Consider the following 18,848-nt stretch of genomic DNA (forward strand, 5'->3'; position numbering starts at 1 on the left):
GGGGGTTCAGTCGGGGGTGGCACTTCATGGGTGGTGAGCAAGGGGAGGGGGGTTGCCTGGGCTGCCAGGAAAAGAACGCCCCTGGCCGACTTTTGACTTGTGTTTTTGCAGCTGCTCAGCGTGCGCGTGTGTAGGTGTAACGCCTACCTACCGCCACCCACTTTCCAACCCCCCAACCCGCATCACCCACCACCAACCTCCAACACAATTTTCACCATTTTCTAGTGCGTTGGAAAATTTATATGCGTTGACAAGTTGAGCGCAAGGCCCACGAACTCGGAAAGGTGAAAACACTCAGCAGGAGACACAAAACGCTGAGTTTACACTGGGAAAAAATGCCTGCAATGTGTCAACAAAAGTTAGCTTTTTATGCCCAATATACATTTCAAATAAGAACCACCTTGAAATAAACAAATTAAGATAAGAGAGATGATAATTTCTAATAATATTTACACTTATATTTTTTCAAGGTGTATTTTATTGACCATTGCTTTGTGAATGTAAAGCCAAATTAAATAGTAAAATAAACACACAAATGGATAAACCACCACTTTTGATTTTGGCGAAATAGTTGTGTGGGTTTAATTTTCACTGATTTGACATTATCGCATAAATAAAAGAGAAGATTTACCAGCGAGGATGTTGTGTAAAAAGTTTTATGTCACCCAAAAAAACTTAGACCACTCGTACATAATCGAAAGTTCAATCAGCTTGATTGGTCATCACCTAGTTGAGAATTTGCTCTTAGTTTTCCTTTTTCACTATCCTCATCCTGCTCCTTAGCTTATTTTTCTAATATCTATCTCTGCTCGAACTTATGAACTTCATGTCGTATGCGTAATGTTAATATGCATAGAACTAAAAAGTTTTTAAAGCTGCTAAGTGTTTGTTGGTAAGAGAGATGGAGTGCGGTTAAAAAGGGCTGGAAAATAGAAGGGAGGGGGTGGAGGGTAAGAGGAAAACCGGGGTCATAGGTTGAGCTTGGAGAAGTGGGCAAGAAAAGGGCGATGAAAGTAAAACTTTCGGATTTCGTGGGCGACATCAATGTGGCCACAAAATTGTGTGGCGCCAAAGTCAGAGGGCCAGAACTAAAATCAGACGTTGCACGACACAGAAAGAAAATTCAATCATTTTAAATATGAGTTAAGAATTTTTATAACAAATTTTAGTACATCATACCATAGAAATATATGCAACAGGGAATAACCTACTTATTTTTATAGTTACACTAATACCCAAGACATTTATAATTAACTTAATTTTTACTTACATTTTTGTATGTAATCAAATATTATATAGTTTTAATCGTTTTACTGAATTTTTGTCTGTGGAATGGGCAAAGGTCTAGAGAAATGACAGTCGCATTTGGCCTCCTTTTGTTTGTTATTTCCGTTGAAGAAGAACATTTACCCCATCGCGTCACAAAAACCGCATCCTCGATTTTCACCCCGCATTTTCCTCTGCTCGTTTAGTTGCCATTTGATTTGTTACATTTAAGTGGGCAGACACAAAAAAAAACTTTTCCAATATAGCGGCACAATAGCCCCACAATTTCCACCCGATGCCCAAACATTTCCCCGCTTTTCCCCCGCCCTTTCCCCTCAACAGGTAACCGCAAAACTGTCAGCAGACAGAAAACTTTTCCATCTCCGCCTTTTTCGTAGTTGTCCGGTAAAGTTTTTTCGTGTTTTTCTCGTCTCCGCAATTGATTGAGTGTTGAGAACGTCATTCAACGTTTAACTGCAGGTCAAGAAAAAAATCGCTTTTCGGTTTATTTTTCTCAAATTTTTTTGGGAGAAACTTACGGTTTTTTTGACACTTTGCCTGACAGCTGAAAAAGTCGTTTAAAATCAAAGGGAATCGATAGGCAGACAGGTCAATTTATAGGCAATCGTTGACTATATTAAACCCAAAAAATACATTTTTAATTTTTTCAATATTAATATTGCTTTTTATTATTTCAATTTATAATAGTACATTTAAAAAAATTCATAAGAAAGCGCTACATTTTGTAATCAATATGTATTTAACAAGCAAAATGTTAAACTGAGTAGTAATCAATTATAAAATGTTACATAATTAGCATCTCTTTGAAATTCCCATTTTATTTTCTCTCAAGCTTGGGAAATTATTTCACAAAATATGTGATTGTCCAGTGACTTTTACTTTTGTCCAAAAGTTAATTTGCCAATTTCTAGTCACCGCACCTGCACCAAAAAAAAAGGACAATGGTCGAGAAATACATATCCGTTGTGATGGCATTTTACAATCAAAACTCCTTGCACGTTTTCGCCTTTCGGACACATTTTAGTCTTCGCCTTTTTACATTTTTTGGCCATTTTATCTGCACATTTCGTGGTCCATTGTCTGGCAAAAAAAAAAAAAGAAATGCCAGAGAACAGGGAACAAAGGCAGGTCCAAATTAAAATGCAGGCCAAAACCTAAGCTGCATGTGATGACATTTCTGCCAGGACTGCCAGGACATGTCCAGGATTCCCAGACACTGAATGACGAAAGACAGACAGGACTCCTCACGAGGGAATTGCGATTGAGCCAGGGAAATATAAGTGAAAAAGAATGAAAAAAAATTCATGGAAAATCAAACAAGTTCGCCGCAGCACTCGGAAATGCATTAAAAATAGAACACCCCGCCGCTCCTCGCTGAGAAACCAATTTTATTGAGCGATTGGGGTACGGAAAATTCCCACATGGAGTTGCCCATTCGACTGAAAAGGTCAAATTGATTTGGAACTAGGGGAGATATAGTTTAGGAGGCCATTAAATGGGATGCTTAATAATTTTGGTCAATGAAAATATCATACAAATAAACGACAAATACGCAATGTAATATTATTTTCTTAATTTGATTGAAAAACTCATAAATATTAAGTTCTTGAATAACTTCACTCTTAATTAAAATTCTAGGAATAAAACCAAATATTGGTGTGGATAAAATGTAAACTAACATAATAACAATATTTATCTATTATATTAATCTTTATATAAATAAATTAGATTTTAAACATAATTTGTGATAAGAAAAAAATCAAGCAAACCATGTTTATAACTATTTATTTAAGTAAATATATATATAATAACTTTTTCTGCAAGATAGTTGCCCACACTGTCATTATCGCTTCACAATACAAAACCAATTGGCCACATCTTGTGCGGATTGAAGGCCTTTGATTAACCGAAATGCAACCAATTGAAATGCAACCCAATAAATGGAATCCTTTTTATGGACTCCGGCCACTCAATATGAATAAGCCACATAAAAAAGCCGGCCAAGGAGTCGGAATATTGCGAAGACGAGCGATAAGTGCAAAAAGGATCTATATATATACATGGGGTAAAAATCAAAAGAAGGAAGACCGCCGCATCCATTCATCCTGCCATTCACGCACGACTGAGCACACACGACAACCCTGGAGCCTGGGGAGTAGGGTTACCATCCTAGCAGAAACTTTGATTTTCCCATCGCTCTTTCCCCGCTTTTCCCGCCACGTTTCCAATTCTGTTTGCCAGCGAAAGTGACTTTCCCCCAAAAGCCGTGCTAGCGAAAATTGGGCAAAGGAAAAAGGACACGTTCTCATCGCGTCTAACTTTTTCGGGACGAGTGCTCAACTTGGCAGATGTGTACCAAAAAAAAATATTAAATTGTAACCACAGCTTCCGCAGTTTGTAGTATTTAAGAGGAATATATTAAACTAAGTCTTCATCTTGGCTAAATTTGTGTTAATAACTCAACTTTACATCTCTAGATAAATCACACATTTCAAGATGAGAATATTCAATAAATATTACACCGTAATGTTTAATTATTATTATAAAATAAACATCCACATCAATAAAACGTTTTGTAAATAAGTCCTCATTGAACCTTTCAATAATTTACCCCAGAAACATATCCAAAAAGAGCGACTTCTCATCACGGCCATTAAGTTGATCCCCAATCGCCGAAGGCTTTATGGTTTTATGACAAGAGTCATATCCACATATTCAAACCAAAATCGTGAAAATGCGAAAAGCAGATGGAAGTGGGCAACTTTGAGGACCTCAACGACTCTTTATCATAACAATTAGGCAAAGTGCTTTGCAAATTTGTGCACTTTATAGGGGCTATCGCCCATGGTGGCTGCGGCGCATATGGCTGCCGTTATGAATGGACTCGACCACTCGACCACCCGCTTTTCCGCATTTCCGCCCGCTTTTCCTAACATTTTCCCTACAATTTTCCCAATGCTCACATGAGGGTGAGTGTGCTTTTGGTTGGCGGGTGTTTGTGCTGCGCTTTAACCAATTAGGAAATTACTTGTGTAAAGTGTTTGCCACAACAGCAGTAACACAAATACAAATAGGAACTTTGCCTTTTCCACCGGGAAAACGACAACGAAATGCCCGGCAAAACTCTGGGCTAAAACCCCCGGGCTTAAAGTTCAACCAACGATCATTAGCCATGTTGGCTTCAAGCGACTTTCCGTCTCCCCAAAATCAATGGAAATGCTTCAAACTTTCAGCCAGTTAAAACAAGAACTAATAAAAAATGTATATATATGTAAGCTAACAAACTATTGGGGGCAATTGCTCACTTAACCGCTGGGATTTTGAGATTTTAAATGGCAAAGCCATAAAGCTTATTATACTAGTTTACAGCTCCAGTTTTTGCAGAAAGTTTCCGCAAAGATATCGAACAGCTAAAGTAATTTAGGCATTAGTAATAACTTCGAAAACAAAAAGTATCTTGAGCTTTCTATTAATATTGGTTTTGATTAATAAATTACTTACATTTTTATAAACTATTTTTGACACATATTTTTATTAGTTTGAGAATTCTTAATTTATCACCTACGTTGAATTTAGTTTATTTTATTTAAAACATTATTTTCTTCATACCTCTGTTTTTTGAGTTTCCTATATGCGTTACTCACTTCATTAAATTTTTGCTCCACATTTAATAATCCCACTTGGGTTAATTCACTTACTTCCTCTGATTTTAATTATCCCATTTTTATTAATTACTCTATTTTTCGAACTTTTTCCTCTCAATTTAACAGCCACTGTAACTTTAGCCAGCGTAACACAAACTTACAGTTTATTTTAAAAGGCGAAGATGGAAATCCAAAATCAAAACCAGCGAAACCAACGACCGTTGGGAATTTGTTGCCATAGCCGAGAAGCAGATTAAGTTTTTTAATTAATTCTTTCCAGCATGGGCGGTGGTTTCTGGTTTTCTAAAGCGGGGGTTACCGGAGGGTTGTTGCCGCCTTTAAAGTCAATTAGTTTCATAAATCCGCGTTGACACATATTTGATTAAAAAGTTGTGCTCCCGGCAACCCAAAAACCAAGCCAATGCCGGAAAGAACCACGCTGACGGGTAAGAATTAAAGAGGGCCCAAATGAAAAGTATGTACACAAACAAAATTTGATTTTAATTACAGCTAGTTAAAAGTTTTCTTAAATCAAAACACCCGTTGCAGGACACACAAAAATAAAATTTTGCAGTAAGCTTGTGCATTTACTAATTTATTTTTAATGACTTTCCATAGGAGTATTGATTGGTAAAGAAAAAGAGGAATGAAAAATGGACTTACTGTAGATAAGTGAATTTTATACGTAATTTGTGTTTTAAATGGCAACTATTACGTATTTTTGGTAGCTAATTAATGCTACTGAGTTGGGCCATAAAAGAATGATTTAATATTTTAACAAACATTTCTGCTGACTGAAAATCAGTTTTCTCATTGCTTCTCTGACATTTAATTATGGAGAACATTACCAAAGCAAATTATGTAATCTGTTTGATCGGGATGAATATTAAGTGGGTGTTTGTGTGCCAACCTTGAATTGTTCTATTATTTTAATGAATTCAGTGGTTGCATATTATGGCTATCAGAGCGTTGGACTTTAATTTGTAATTACATTTTTGTGGCTTTTTGCCGTTGACCATTCCGTAGGCAATTTGATTGAAGCATCCTTTTGACAGTTGAACGGCAAATAAAGCCGGGGCTCCTCTCCGCACAAATTAAATACGGTCAATAATAACGATATCAAGCATACGCCATGAGAGCCCGCCCTTCGACAGACACCTTTCCGCTTTTCCCGTCCCGCCTTTTCCTGCAATTTCCCGCCTTTTCCTGCTCTTTCCCATCTATGCAAATAGCTCAATGACAAACATATTTAATTTATACACACACACACTGCACTGCACAAGCGATATTTTCCTCTAAATGCGAAATTGTTTGAAGGGCGAAGGGAAATGAGCAGTACGTGGTAAATATATTCGATATGGCGGGCAAATAAGGACAGGGAATGTCAATAGAAGAGGTAGCTTCTGCCATTTCACTGAGGTTATCAGACCAGCCAAAGCTTGAGTGCGGTATATTGTTTAAATTTAGTTATTTGTTGATCAAATAAATAAAAATAAAAAATATTTTTTCCTTTGTTGTACATTGCAATTTTATATTAAACTAAAGGGGTAAAATAGCTAAAGCTAATACAATCTGTTTCCCTTCTTAAATTTTAAAGTTGCTTTTCACTTAAAGTTTTAAAGATAAAGTAGTTTTTTCTATACCATATTTTCCATTTTTTTTGTTACCCTTAAATGGACTAAACATATTCGCCCAAGGAAAACAAACAAATTGCTGGGATTCATGTGCGTTACTCATACGCTACCAAATTTAAAATTGTTTTTTTTTTGGTTTTGTTTTGAACTTGGCTTGCTTCATCCGCTGCTTTTACCGAGAGTTAATTAATTATTAATATTTAATTTACGGCAGATGTTGCCTGTGTTTGGCTTCTAATTTAATGATGATGTTATTGTTTTGCCGCCTGCCTTCAGATGTTTTTGCTTGGCTGGCTTTTATGATTCGCACTCGGGCCATAAAAACGCAATTAGATTGAACGCCACATGAGCGGTGTCCCCCCTTTTCTTCTAATTGAAATAAATTGAATAATCAGCGGCTCACAAATAATTGACTCAAACCGGAATCGCAGCCGGGCGAAGGGAATTTGCATTTGTGGTGCACAACCATTGTGCGGAATTCCATGGCCAAAGGGGTGCTCTGCATGTAGATAACAACGTCGCGTATACGCACTCTCCGCAACGCTGCGTATACGTAATCTAAGTGAATCAGCAATGCAAGCGACTGACTTAACTTACCAAAATGAACACTGCATATATACATATATTAGATTATTAAATTTTAAATTGTTAAGCTTTATTTTTCGAATCAATATCAGAATAGATAACCGCTATTCGCTTTTTATTTTATACAGATCAAGAAAACAAAACAAATAATGTTTGTTACTTGACTTTATTTATTGTTTAAGGCCTGTTTACCAGGTTTTTTTAAACCAATAGTAAAAATGCAATTAATGCAATAAATTAATTATTTTTCCTTGTGTAACGATTGCATTCTGTTGCGATTTATGCAGAACCATAGGCTGTCATGAATCGACTGAAAAGGGATAATTGAAAAAGATCCCCATTTCCGCTGCGACAACGATTTCATTAACAAGTGATGGGTGATAAGTGGATTAAATGCAGCCACTACACTCACGAATATCAATTGAAGTTTGTGGATAATACAATTATGGTCTTGCCTTGTAAAATTAAATTCCTTTCTTTTATGACTGAACAGAAATAATTAAGTATATTTTCCTTTTTTCTGGGTGACTGCCAATTAATCAATACATTTTAAGTTTTTTTTCCATTGTCTTTACGAATATCAATCTCAAAATTTGATAAGCTGCTTAGTTTCCCCATCTAAAATAAAGTTACATATAATTTATGATAATAAATTGTAGTAGCCAACATATCTATAATAACAATAGTTAATAAAGCAGTGGTTCCCTTTTAAGTTTTTGTGTCGTTGCTAGAAATAACTAGACACTTTTCACTCGTGGAACTAACCAATTCAATTTCATGGCCTCTTGCCCTCGATGACTCAGCCCCGATTTCGGGCAACGGAAAAGCGAGAAAAAGCCGGGAAAATCTCAAGGAGGAGCCACTTCCGGTCGCTCTTTTATTTGCCTCTTAATCCGTAAACAGTTTGCCACAAAGCGAAATTTATCTGGAAAGCCGTAAATCAAAACAGCTTAGAATGCTCAACATAAATCGTGGAGTTTAAAAGACGTAAACCATTAAATCGCGTTTACCAGTCCATAATTCCCCATCACAGATTGAGTCGCCGAAAAATGAGTAATAATATCGCCGATAAGAAGAGACAAACAGTTCATAATTATTGCTTGATTTAATTAAAAGTACTGCGGAAATAATTCACCCAGTCGCAGGCAATTTGTGACAACAATCACAGAAGTGCCCCCGATATCATCTGCATAATTTATAGATGGCAATTTATTGGATGGGTCTGCCCTTCGCAAATTCGTATGCATACGATGCCAATTTGATGCCGTCTGCTATATTTATTTTTGTCTGCCACATATTCCGCCAACATCGTCTTTGGAATTTAATCCCAAGGAACAGAGTGTTCTCGCCACGAATTTCTGTGGAAACAACATTAGATTTCGATAGCTTTGTATAGCCTCAGAGTTAATCATTCATTCAAACCTATCACACATTTAATAATTTAGTTAAATTTTTGCTATTTTTTATATTAACATTTAATTTGCCAAATTAAGTACTTAATAATTTATTAACATGTTCCTGATATGATTTTTAGTAGGGTAACATTTGATTTCATAGTTTAACACAACTATCTTTTATGAAATTTATTTATTTATTTAATATTATCCTTACAGTTTTATTATAAAAGCAATCTTATTTATAAAGTTATAGAAGCACTTGACAGTTCCTGTCCCTGCTGTTTTCGGAGTTAAGGGTTTCTGGAACTCTGTCAACGGAATTCCTAGATCTTCAGACGCACTCAATTATGCCATTTCGTCCTTCTATGTCGTAACCGTTTGTCAATCCCCCAGCTTTTCCCTCTTTTTCTGCCCCTCTGCTCCTCTGTTCCTTAGATTGCTGAATTTTTTGTGTTGCTCGCTTAATAATATGTTAATTGACAGCTTAAGCCAACTGTCAGCGAAGGGTGCGTGCCATTTCAGACACGACATGACAGCACATATGTCTCCTCGATTAGTAGTTAAAGTGTAATGCTATTGGACAGCAACACAAAAAAAAAGAAACATGGAAAAAAAGCGAGTTACATGTTTACAAGTGTTATCCTTAGGCGACTAATTGATGCTGCGCACGTGGCGTATGCGCTATATCCCATCCAGGATGTTTGGCATCGATGTTATTTATTTAACTATGCAAATTTGATGAATTGCTACCAAGGTCCACTGTCTGTTTTCCGAAATTTTCCCCTTGTTTCCTTGTAATGGAATTAAATTAATTTTGCATAATTTGTACACGGTCATGCAGATGATGGACTATGGTACAGTGGAATTATTTGAGTACAAATATATTCTAAAGCTATTCAACAAGCAAAGTACCATTTTGTACCTTAAATTTCGGAATAAATAAAACCAAAATCTCTTTTAAGCAAACACAATATCTATGAGACAATAATACTATCAGAAAAAGAAAATGTTACAGTTTGGCTTGTGATTTGATTCTCTACTAATTTGATTTAATTCTCTACTTTCTGCTACTAATTTCTAGATTTCCGATGAGTTGTAAAAAGCTGACCCACAATTGGACTTCTCGAGTCCATAACTTTACCAAATTAAATCCGATCCCAAAGTGGCATACCTCTAAAGACTTGTGATTTGATTCTCTAAAAATCTGCATTTAAAATTTTCATTTCAGCGTTGGTCAAATTTTTGACCCGTTTTCATGTTACTTATTTCTAAGTTTCCGATAAGTTGTAAAAAGCTGACCCACAATTGGACTTCTCGAGTCCATAACTTTACCAAATTAAATCCGATCCCAAAGTAGCATACCTCTAAAGACTTGTGATTTGATTCTCCAAAAATCTGCATTCAAAATTTTCATTTTAGCGTTGGTCAAATTTTTGACCCTTTTTCATGTTACTTATTTCTAAGTTTCGGATAAGTTGTAAAAAGGTAACCCACAATTGGACTTCTCGAGTCCATAACTTTACCAAATTAAATCCGATCTCGAAGTGGCATACCTCTAAAGACTTGTGATTTGATTCTCTAAAAATCTGCATTCAAAATTTTCATTTTAGCGTTGCACATTGGGCCAGCGAGCCGATTTTTCGACGAAAATTCAAATTTTTCATAGCAAGTAAACATATTTTAATAATAAAATTTGAATAGTATATACTTTGACTAAAATTAATCAAAATATTTTAATTGTTTTAATGCATCCCTGAAATTTTGGCAGCCCTTCAAAGTCAGTTGTCTGATTGCATGCGCGCAAAACTAAAAAGCGCGGGAAAGATTTTGTTTACTTGCGAGCGTGCCAATATTGTTGTGGTTTAAGCAATTTTCACTAAAATTATGGAAACGAAAGACAAAGGTATATAGAATATTTGTATTAAAGAAAATTTTGTTCATGTTTGATAATGTGTTCTTTGTGTGCGTTTATTGGTGTTGTCCAAGAGTAGAAAAAAGCTAACCTGCTAACCCGTCTGTTGTGGATTATAACAAATTTTGTGCCAACTTGTGCCAAAAAGTAACTATATGTCATTAAAGTGCAAAGTGTATATAAACTAATTTTATTAAGCTTTTTTGCTCCATTTTGCACCGATATGTATAAATCCCACATATTGTAGCTGTTGTTGAGTTCGCCTATGAGCAACTGCTTGATATCTACATACAAAACAATCGTAGCTCATCTGTCGTTTCGAGTTGGATTTATGATGAACTGAAAGAATTCGACTTAAGCACAGAGAAAAAGGATGAAATCAACACCAAAGTGAGAAGCTTTCACCTTTACATACATAAGAACTTGGCAAAATGTAACAGAAGCATGACCAGATTTAAGACAAAGCATACCGAATGGCTTCTGTCCAATATGGCTATAACAGTAAGTTCATTCTTGTCTTCAAATCCAAAACCGTCAACATCAAGACCAGTTGGACGCCCACCCATTGGATATGTTAACGCCGGTCCCCGTCAGAAGAGAAAATTGGCATCCGATTTAGCTGTTAATCAGGGTCACAACACATCTCTTCTTGTGCATGCCGCCGCAGTTTCGGCCGAAAGAACGAACGAGAAACATACATTCCTTGTATTAAAAAATACATTTCTTACTCCGAGTGACCCCAATAAGGCTAGAAACCATTCTTTTACTCAGAAAAATGACTCGGTTCAACTAACGGAGGATGAAGCTTTAGCATATCTGCTTGAAAATTCATTGACTAAAAGTCAGTACAACAACTTTCGCGAGCTCAGCATTTCCAGATCTTGTCAACTTTTTCCTGCTTACAACAAAGTCAGAGAAGCTAAGTCAAAATGTAGACCTTTTCATATTAATGTAACCGAGTCAGTTGCTGAAGTTCCACTGCAAAGTCTTCTAGACCACACTAGTTGCCGTATAATTCAAATGCAAGAAGATATTTTTAACCAGCTTGGCAATACTTTAAGTCTGACCCTTATTGCAAGCTATGGATTTGACGGAACAACCGGACAAAGCAGCTATAAGCAACACTTTTTGGATGTGATTCTTTGCTTTCTGACGACTCGCTTTTTGCGACAACAATAATCCCCCTAAAATTAATGGACCATATGGGAAATGTATTTTGGATGAATCGTACTCCTCAGTCGATTAGATTTTGTAGACCAGTCAAGCTTGAGTTTGTTAAAGAGACAAAAGACCATATTCTGAATGAGAAAAAAAATTTGGATAGTCAAATAAAAAATTTGTCTTCATATGTCTGCTCCGTTGTAAATGGAAAATCAATTTCAGTTAAATATGATCTTCAAATGACACTTTTAGATGGAAAGGTGTTAAACATTTTGACTGAAACCAAATCTTGCCAACTGTGTCCGATATGTGGAGCGAGTCCAAAAGTCTTCATGGAAAATGCAAAAATAGACTCACCAAAATTTAAGCCAAGATATGAAGCATTAAAATATGGCATAAGTCCTCTACATGGTTGGATTCGATTTTTCGAATTCGTTCTTAAAATTGCATATAGACTGAAACTTAAAAAATGGCAAGTGAGAGATGAAAATGGAAAAAAAGAAATGGCGAAAAAAAAAAAGACGATTCAGATGCAGATGTGGAATGCTATGGCTTTACATGTGGATAAGCCTAAGCAGAATGGCAATGGAAATACCAACGACGGCAATACAGCAAGGAGGGCGTTTGCACAACCTAAGCTACTAGCTGAAATCTTAGGTCTTGATGAAATTCTCATTGCATATTTTAACAATATTTTAATTGCTATTTCTTGCCACCTACCAATTGATCCAACAAAATTTAAAAAATATTGTCAGAAAACCATATCACTATATATGGCCTTGTATCCATGGTTTCCAATGTCAGCATAATAGAAGCATCAATCCTTCCATTAGGTGTTCTCGGCGAGAACGCCTCAGAGGCTCGCAACAAATACTATAAGAGTGACAGAAGGTTACATGCTCGAAAGAGTACACGGCAGAACAACATGGCAGACGTTTTCCACAGAGCAATGGATTCCTCAGATCCTCTTGTGTCAAGCATTTATTTAACAAAAGATTGGGTCACCAAAATAAACTACCCCTACCAGCAGACGTAATCGAACTTTTGGAATCACCAAACTTGCTATATTCTTGTAACATGAACAATAATAACAATGTTCCCGATTTTGATGCTAGCAATAATGATAGTGATTCAAATTCTGACTCTGAAAATCCGTTTTCAATAGAAATTGATGTAGAAGACGACTGTAATTTTTAAATGTAAAATACCCATTGATAGTCACTTTGAATGCATTTTTATTTTTTACTTATTAATATTAAGGTTAAGTGTTGAAAAAATGAATTAAAAACATTTGTTGAATTTAACGAGTGCTATAGCATTATTTATTACCGTACAAGTATCAATAAGAGGAAACCTATCTCATATGGGCGGCTAGGGAAGGCGTGGTCAGATGAGTCTGAAACTTAGATATATTTTTATGTGCATCGACACTATCATATGTACCAAATTTGAAGAAGCTAGCTTTAATACTTTAATTTTCGTCGAAAAATCGGGTCGCTGGCCCAATGTGCGTTGGTCAAATTTTTAACCCATTTTCATGTTACTTATTTCTAAGTTTCCGATGAGTTGTAATAAGGTGACCCACAATTGGAATTCTCGAGTCCATAAATTTACCAAATTAAATCCGATCCCAAAGTAGCATACCTCTAAAGACTTGTGATTTGATTCTCCAAAAATCTGCATTCAAAATTTTCATTTTAGCGTTGGTCAAATTTTTGACCCATTTTCATGTTACTTATTTCTAAGTTTCGGATAAGTTGTAAAAAGGTAACCCACAATTGGACTTCTGGAGTCCATAACTTTACCAAATTAAATCCGATCTCAAAGTGACATACCTCTAAAGACTCGTGATTTGATTCTCTAAAAATCTGCATTCAAAATTTTCATTTTAGCGTTGGTCAAATTTTTAACCCATTTTCGTGTTACTTATTTCTAAGTTTCGGATAAGTTGTAAAAAGATGACCCACAGTTGGACTTCTCGAGTCCATAACTTTACCAAATTAAATCCGATCTCAAAGTGGCATACCTCTAAAGACTCGTGATTTGATTCTCTAAAAATCTTCATTCAAAATTTTCATTTTAGCGTTGGTAAAATTTTTGAACCATTTTCATGTTACTTATTTCTAAGTTTCGGATAAGTTGTAAAAAGGTAACCCACAATTGGACTTCTGGAGTCCATAACTTTACCAAATTAAATCCGATCTTAAAGTGGCATACCTCTAAAGACTTGTGATTTGATTCTCTAAAAATCTGCATTCAAAATTTTCATTTTAGCGGTGATCAACTTTTTGACCCATTTATATGTTACTTAAGTTTCCGTTCGGCTGTAAAAAGGTGACCTACGTTTGGACTTGTAGAGTTTGTTTGCATTCTTGTGTTTTACAAAGAAAATAAAATGTTTCCTTGCCCAACCTTATGTATATTTGCATAGGATTTTAAAGTTATTCGTTAGACTTAGCCCACTGTGCAACACTTTTTACTTTCCTTTATTGAGGCGAAACAAAAAGGAAAACTTGTCACAACGCCCACACATCGACGGCCTTGACTGTCCATCTATTTTGCGACGATATGGGGGCGATATGGATGTATATTTATTCACTGCCCTATGCCCACGTATCTGCATCTGCCAGTTCATATCTAAAATATTTATTACAGCACTTCAATTTGTCTTTTTCAGGGCGATATAACTCACGGATATGCAAATGCCGAGGTGGGCGTGGCCGTGGGCGTGCCGAAACAAATAATAGAAAGACAGCCAATTAAAAAGCCCCTACATAATCGAACAAGATATTGGAGGCATACAAATATATAAATATATATTTAATATATATATAAACGAATAGAAATATCTGCCAAGATGGCTGACCGTCGGTCGGTGGCTCTTCTGTTAGCCATGTTAATTAGCAGTTGGCCAAAAGCCTCCTTGGCAGCCACAGGAAATGCTAGTATTATGACCGCCAGCAACAGCAGTGGCAACAATTACGCATTCACCTCGGAACACTCTGACCACAACGCCAACGACTCCATGGAATACGATGCGGAGAGTGTGGCCCTCGAACGCATCGTTTCCACGATAGTTCCGGTCTTTTTCGGCATTATCGGCTTTGCCGGACTCCTGGGCAATGGACTAGTCATACTGGGTAAGTTTACCTCTAGGAAAAGTCTTAAAACTAAATAATAATTTCACCTCAAAAATACCTCTTAAAAGGGTACACAACGATATATAAACTATAACAATAAATGCCTTTTGACAATGTCCTATTTATTACAGCCTCTATAGATTTATGTGTTAATACCGATTTACAAACATATTTCCAAAAAAAAACACTTAAAAAAAAGTGTGAGGTCAAACCACTATTTTTAATAATATTGTACTTAGTCAGTAGAAGGCATATTCTAAACATCTTCTTTCTGAGAGTTACTTTGGAATAAAGCAAAAAATATAAATTGACCAAAAATAAAGTGTGTCAACGAATTCTACGTATTTTTACATATGTTAGAACGATTTTCTCCACAGTGTAGGCCCCCTTCTCGCCATAAAAACTCGGATTCGCATCCAGCGAAACGCTTTCATTAGCGACCTCTGGCAAATTATGCGTAATAATTGCAAATGAAGCTGCAAAGGACGAGGAGCCATAAGGATGAGGTGCTGGAGAGCCATAAAAACATAAAAACGCCTGCAAGTGCTGCGCATTCAGGCGGAAGCTAATTGATTTTTTATATCCCATTAAGGGACGGGGCAAATGGCGAGAGGTGTGAGGCTGGGATCGTTAAGATTGCAATTTGCAAGTATTGCAGAAATTTAATAGACGAGCAAAAGCAGAAAATCGCATATAGAACAGTGCGTTTCATTTATATTTAATTAACCAGAAGAAATATATTACTCATAAAATTATTTCAAAGAATTGAATTAGAAATAACAATTATGATATTCAATGCGCTGAATTATTGTTAAATAAATTATTTGATTTACTGATCATACAAAATAAATCGGGTGACTTAAGTACATCTTTCCTATTAAAAGTAGAAGAAGTATTCAATTATAACTGATTTCGAATAACTAGAAATTTCTTTTTCCCTCAAATAGTTTCTAAAAACAAAATAAAACGTTCAAAAAATTCTAAAATTGTATGTTTTAATACATATTATACAAAGAAAATGAGAATAACCTTATACTACTTGCCTTAAAATAAAGCTACGTTTTATGTCGTCTAATTTAATTGAATCATTTCTCAGCCCCAAAATGTAGGCAATGAAAGAATGTCAGGGAGCAAAATGGGTTAAGACAAAGAAGGAATTTTACCTCAAACACTTGAGTGCCTTTATGTGTGCGTGTGCTTGTGTGTGTGTGTGTGAGTGAGTGCACAAGTGTGTGTGCTCTATCACAGACGCAGCAGACTAAATCTCAACAGGCAAACTCATTTTGCATGCAATCTTTTTACTTTTTTTTCTACGCTTTGTTGTTTCCTCGTTGCAACCTTGGTGTGAAATTCTCAGAGGCCATCTTGCCTCACCTGGAATTTCCACAGGTGTGCATGTGTTGGTGTGTGTGCCCAGGTGTTGGCCACGCCCACCCGCTTCGCCCAGAAAACAAAGCAAAACAAAACAGGGAAACAAGCTCAAACAGCTCGAAGAAAAAAGCTAAAAATAAGAAAATCGCAAGGCAAAAAAAACCTAAAAAAAAAGAGGCGGCTGCTGTAAGTGTAGCGGTAAAACTAAACCCCTGACGTCAAGCACTAAGAATATAGTTTTTACACCAGCCACCTCTTGACTATAAGCTTCCGTTCAAGCCTTTCCCTTAAGCTCAGTTTCGCCATAAAAGTGAAAATGAAAACAACTTGCAGTGATAAAGATACGAAAACTCAATTAGAACGAACATAATTGTCTACCATAGAGTTCTGTAAATATTTAAGAATAAACTTGGGCCCTACAAAAAGGCTTAAAGATTTTGCAACACTTGTCATACCCTTCCCTTCTTTAAGTATTTCTGCACCAGTTTGTATTTATAAAATAAATAAGTAAATTTTACTCGATTGAATATATATATCTTTTTGCAATAAAAATCATTGAAGACATTAAATAAAAGTTGAAATATTAAGTTTTAATAATATAAAAATTTTAAAATTTACAAATTTTATCATCTAAAATGAAAATACTCATCTTATTTTCAAGTTGTAAGAAAGCCTCAAAAATTACTTAATATAAATTATAAGCATGTTAATTCAGGAAGAAACCTACATTTTTTTGGCAAAGTGTATACTTTAAGTTTGATTTTGATATACTCTTCTTTAGTTATCTTAGCTGGAATTGAATCTCAGGCGGAGACAAATATATCCGAGGACCCTTGAAAGTTATCCCAGAAACAAATGTGGGGGTCAAAGTGCAGGCGTTGGTTGGCCACGCCCACTCAGGCCGAGTGAAAAGTGTTTTCCATGTCGCTTTTCCCGGTTTCCTATCGCATTCTCGGCGCTGTCAGGCCAAAGGAAAAGTTTTATTAAAGTCGCAAGTGGCATCCAATTGCCCACGACAACCGCCCACAATTTCCCAGCATCCTCCTCAATTTTCCTCGGGAAAATGCTACTATGTGGAAAAGCCACTTTGTCAGCTGCGTTGGCGGCATTATGATAAATGATTTGTAAATGAACGTGTGGATTTTATGGCAAATTATGAAGGCGAAAATTAGAGCCACTCGAGTGGGAGAACTTAGTAGTTTGTCTAGTGCTGCAAGGACAACTCGAGTGCAAAACAAAGCCACAGGCTTCAAGGATATCCATACCCTGAAAGTTCTACATGATTTCGGGGATGTTTCTTGGATTTTAAGAGTTCGGAAGAAATACATGCAAGACCCATCGGATTTAACAATGCAATTGATATTTATTTAGAAAACTTTTTCTTATTAATATATACGAATTAGTTTCTAGATCTACCATTAAAACCATAAACCTTTAGTTTATTCTCTTTAATAAAAGATTATAAAAACAAGGTTCATTTTGATTACATAAATATTTTATTAAAATGTCAAATTATGTATAATTCAGTAGTGACTTCTTTTATTCAAATATTAATATCATTTATAATATTTCAATGGAAATGTTTAAAATGTTTTTAAAATGTTGTAAATTAAACATATAAGCTGGTGTTACAATATAATCGCAAAGAAATAAAATAAAGGTATATTTTTAGTTTCAAGCCTAAACTAGGTTTCTAATTTACACTCGATTCAATAGACCCGACAATCCAGAAGTGGCATCTTAAGATTTAGCTGCCTACGGTGCAAAGTGCAAACGTTTATTTATGGCTTATGGAAAGATAATTTGTCAAAATGCCATTACACATGGCCAGTTCAAAAAAAAAGGAAAGGCCGGCTGACATCATCATCATCGTGAGCATTATTATAACATTATCCATGTGAGAGATAAGGTGCTGCATTTTATGGCAGCTAAGTCAATTTTCACACCCAAACACACTTGACACATTGATAGATGAAGGGCTTTCCCTTCGTGGGCATTAAATTTAAATTTATTTAATAAGCATTGCCATCACCGCAAAACTATGGCAATTTCCCAGAACTCAAATGAAACAACACGATATTCGGCAAATATATGCATAAGTTTCCACAAACTCTGACACAAACTGTCAACAGCAATTTGTGTAAATCTGCCAAAGGCAACAAACCGCAACACGAATCCAAAACTCACAATCCTTTATGTTTAATTATAATTTATGCTTCAAGAATATTCGGGGGCCGCATTGTCACTTCAATTTGCATTGGCCTTTGTCAGAGAGCGGTTCCATTTGACAGCGTTTTTGCCACGATTTTAGGCCCCTCCACTGCTGGATTTAATCCAGCCGAGTGTCGAATATATATCCCTGTTTTTGGGGGCCGACAAATTCTGTTATAAAATTGTAATTGCCTAGACGAACAGAAACGTGACTCTGTTCCCCAAGCATTATCCTGTCTTTCTGATTCCCACTAGATGACCCGAAAGGCTATATGGAAAGTGAAGGAAAAAAATCTGTGTTTTAAAAAAAAAACTAGCAATGTACCTTAATAAAAAATTAAAAGTTTTTCATTTTTTATAACACAATTTAGTCGTTAAGGAAACTAAAATTTTTTAACTAATTTTAATGTCAAGTTTTTAAAATAAAATAATCATGTCTAAGGACAAATTGCTAACAGTTGTAGTGTTATTATTTGTAATACATTTTTTTTAATGGAAAAACTAAA

General features: G+C 35.7%; 1 protein-coding gene across 1 annotated transcript in view; it reads left to right on the forward strand.

Moving 5' to 3' along the window:
- Window positions 1-18,848, forward strand: part of LOC108039336 (allatostatin-A receptor) — a 90,768-nt gene that overhangs the window by 51,282 nt on the left and 20,638 nt on the right. The window contains exon 2 of the mRNA XM_017116298.2: window positions 14,298-14,760. Coding sequence (XP_016971787.1) covers window positions 14,478-14,760 — 283 coding nt within the window. The 5' untranslated portion in view covers window positions 14,298-14,477. The remainder of the gene's footprint in view (window positions 1-14,297; window positions 14,761-18,848) is intronic.

Source organism: Drosophila rhopaloa, unplaced genomic scaffold, assembly GCF_018152115.1.
Source record: "Drosophila rhopaloa isolate 14029-0021.01 unplaced genomic scaffold, ASM1815211v1 contig_3, whole genome shotgun sequence".
NCBI classification, from domain to species: Eukaryota; Metazoa; Arthropoda; class Insecta; order Diptera; family Drosophilidae; genus Drosophila; species Drosophila rhopaloa.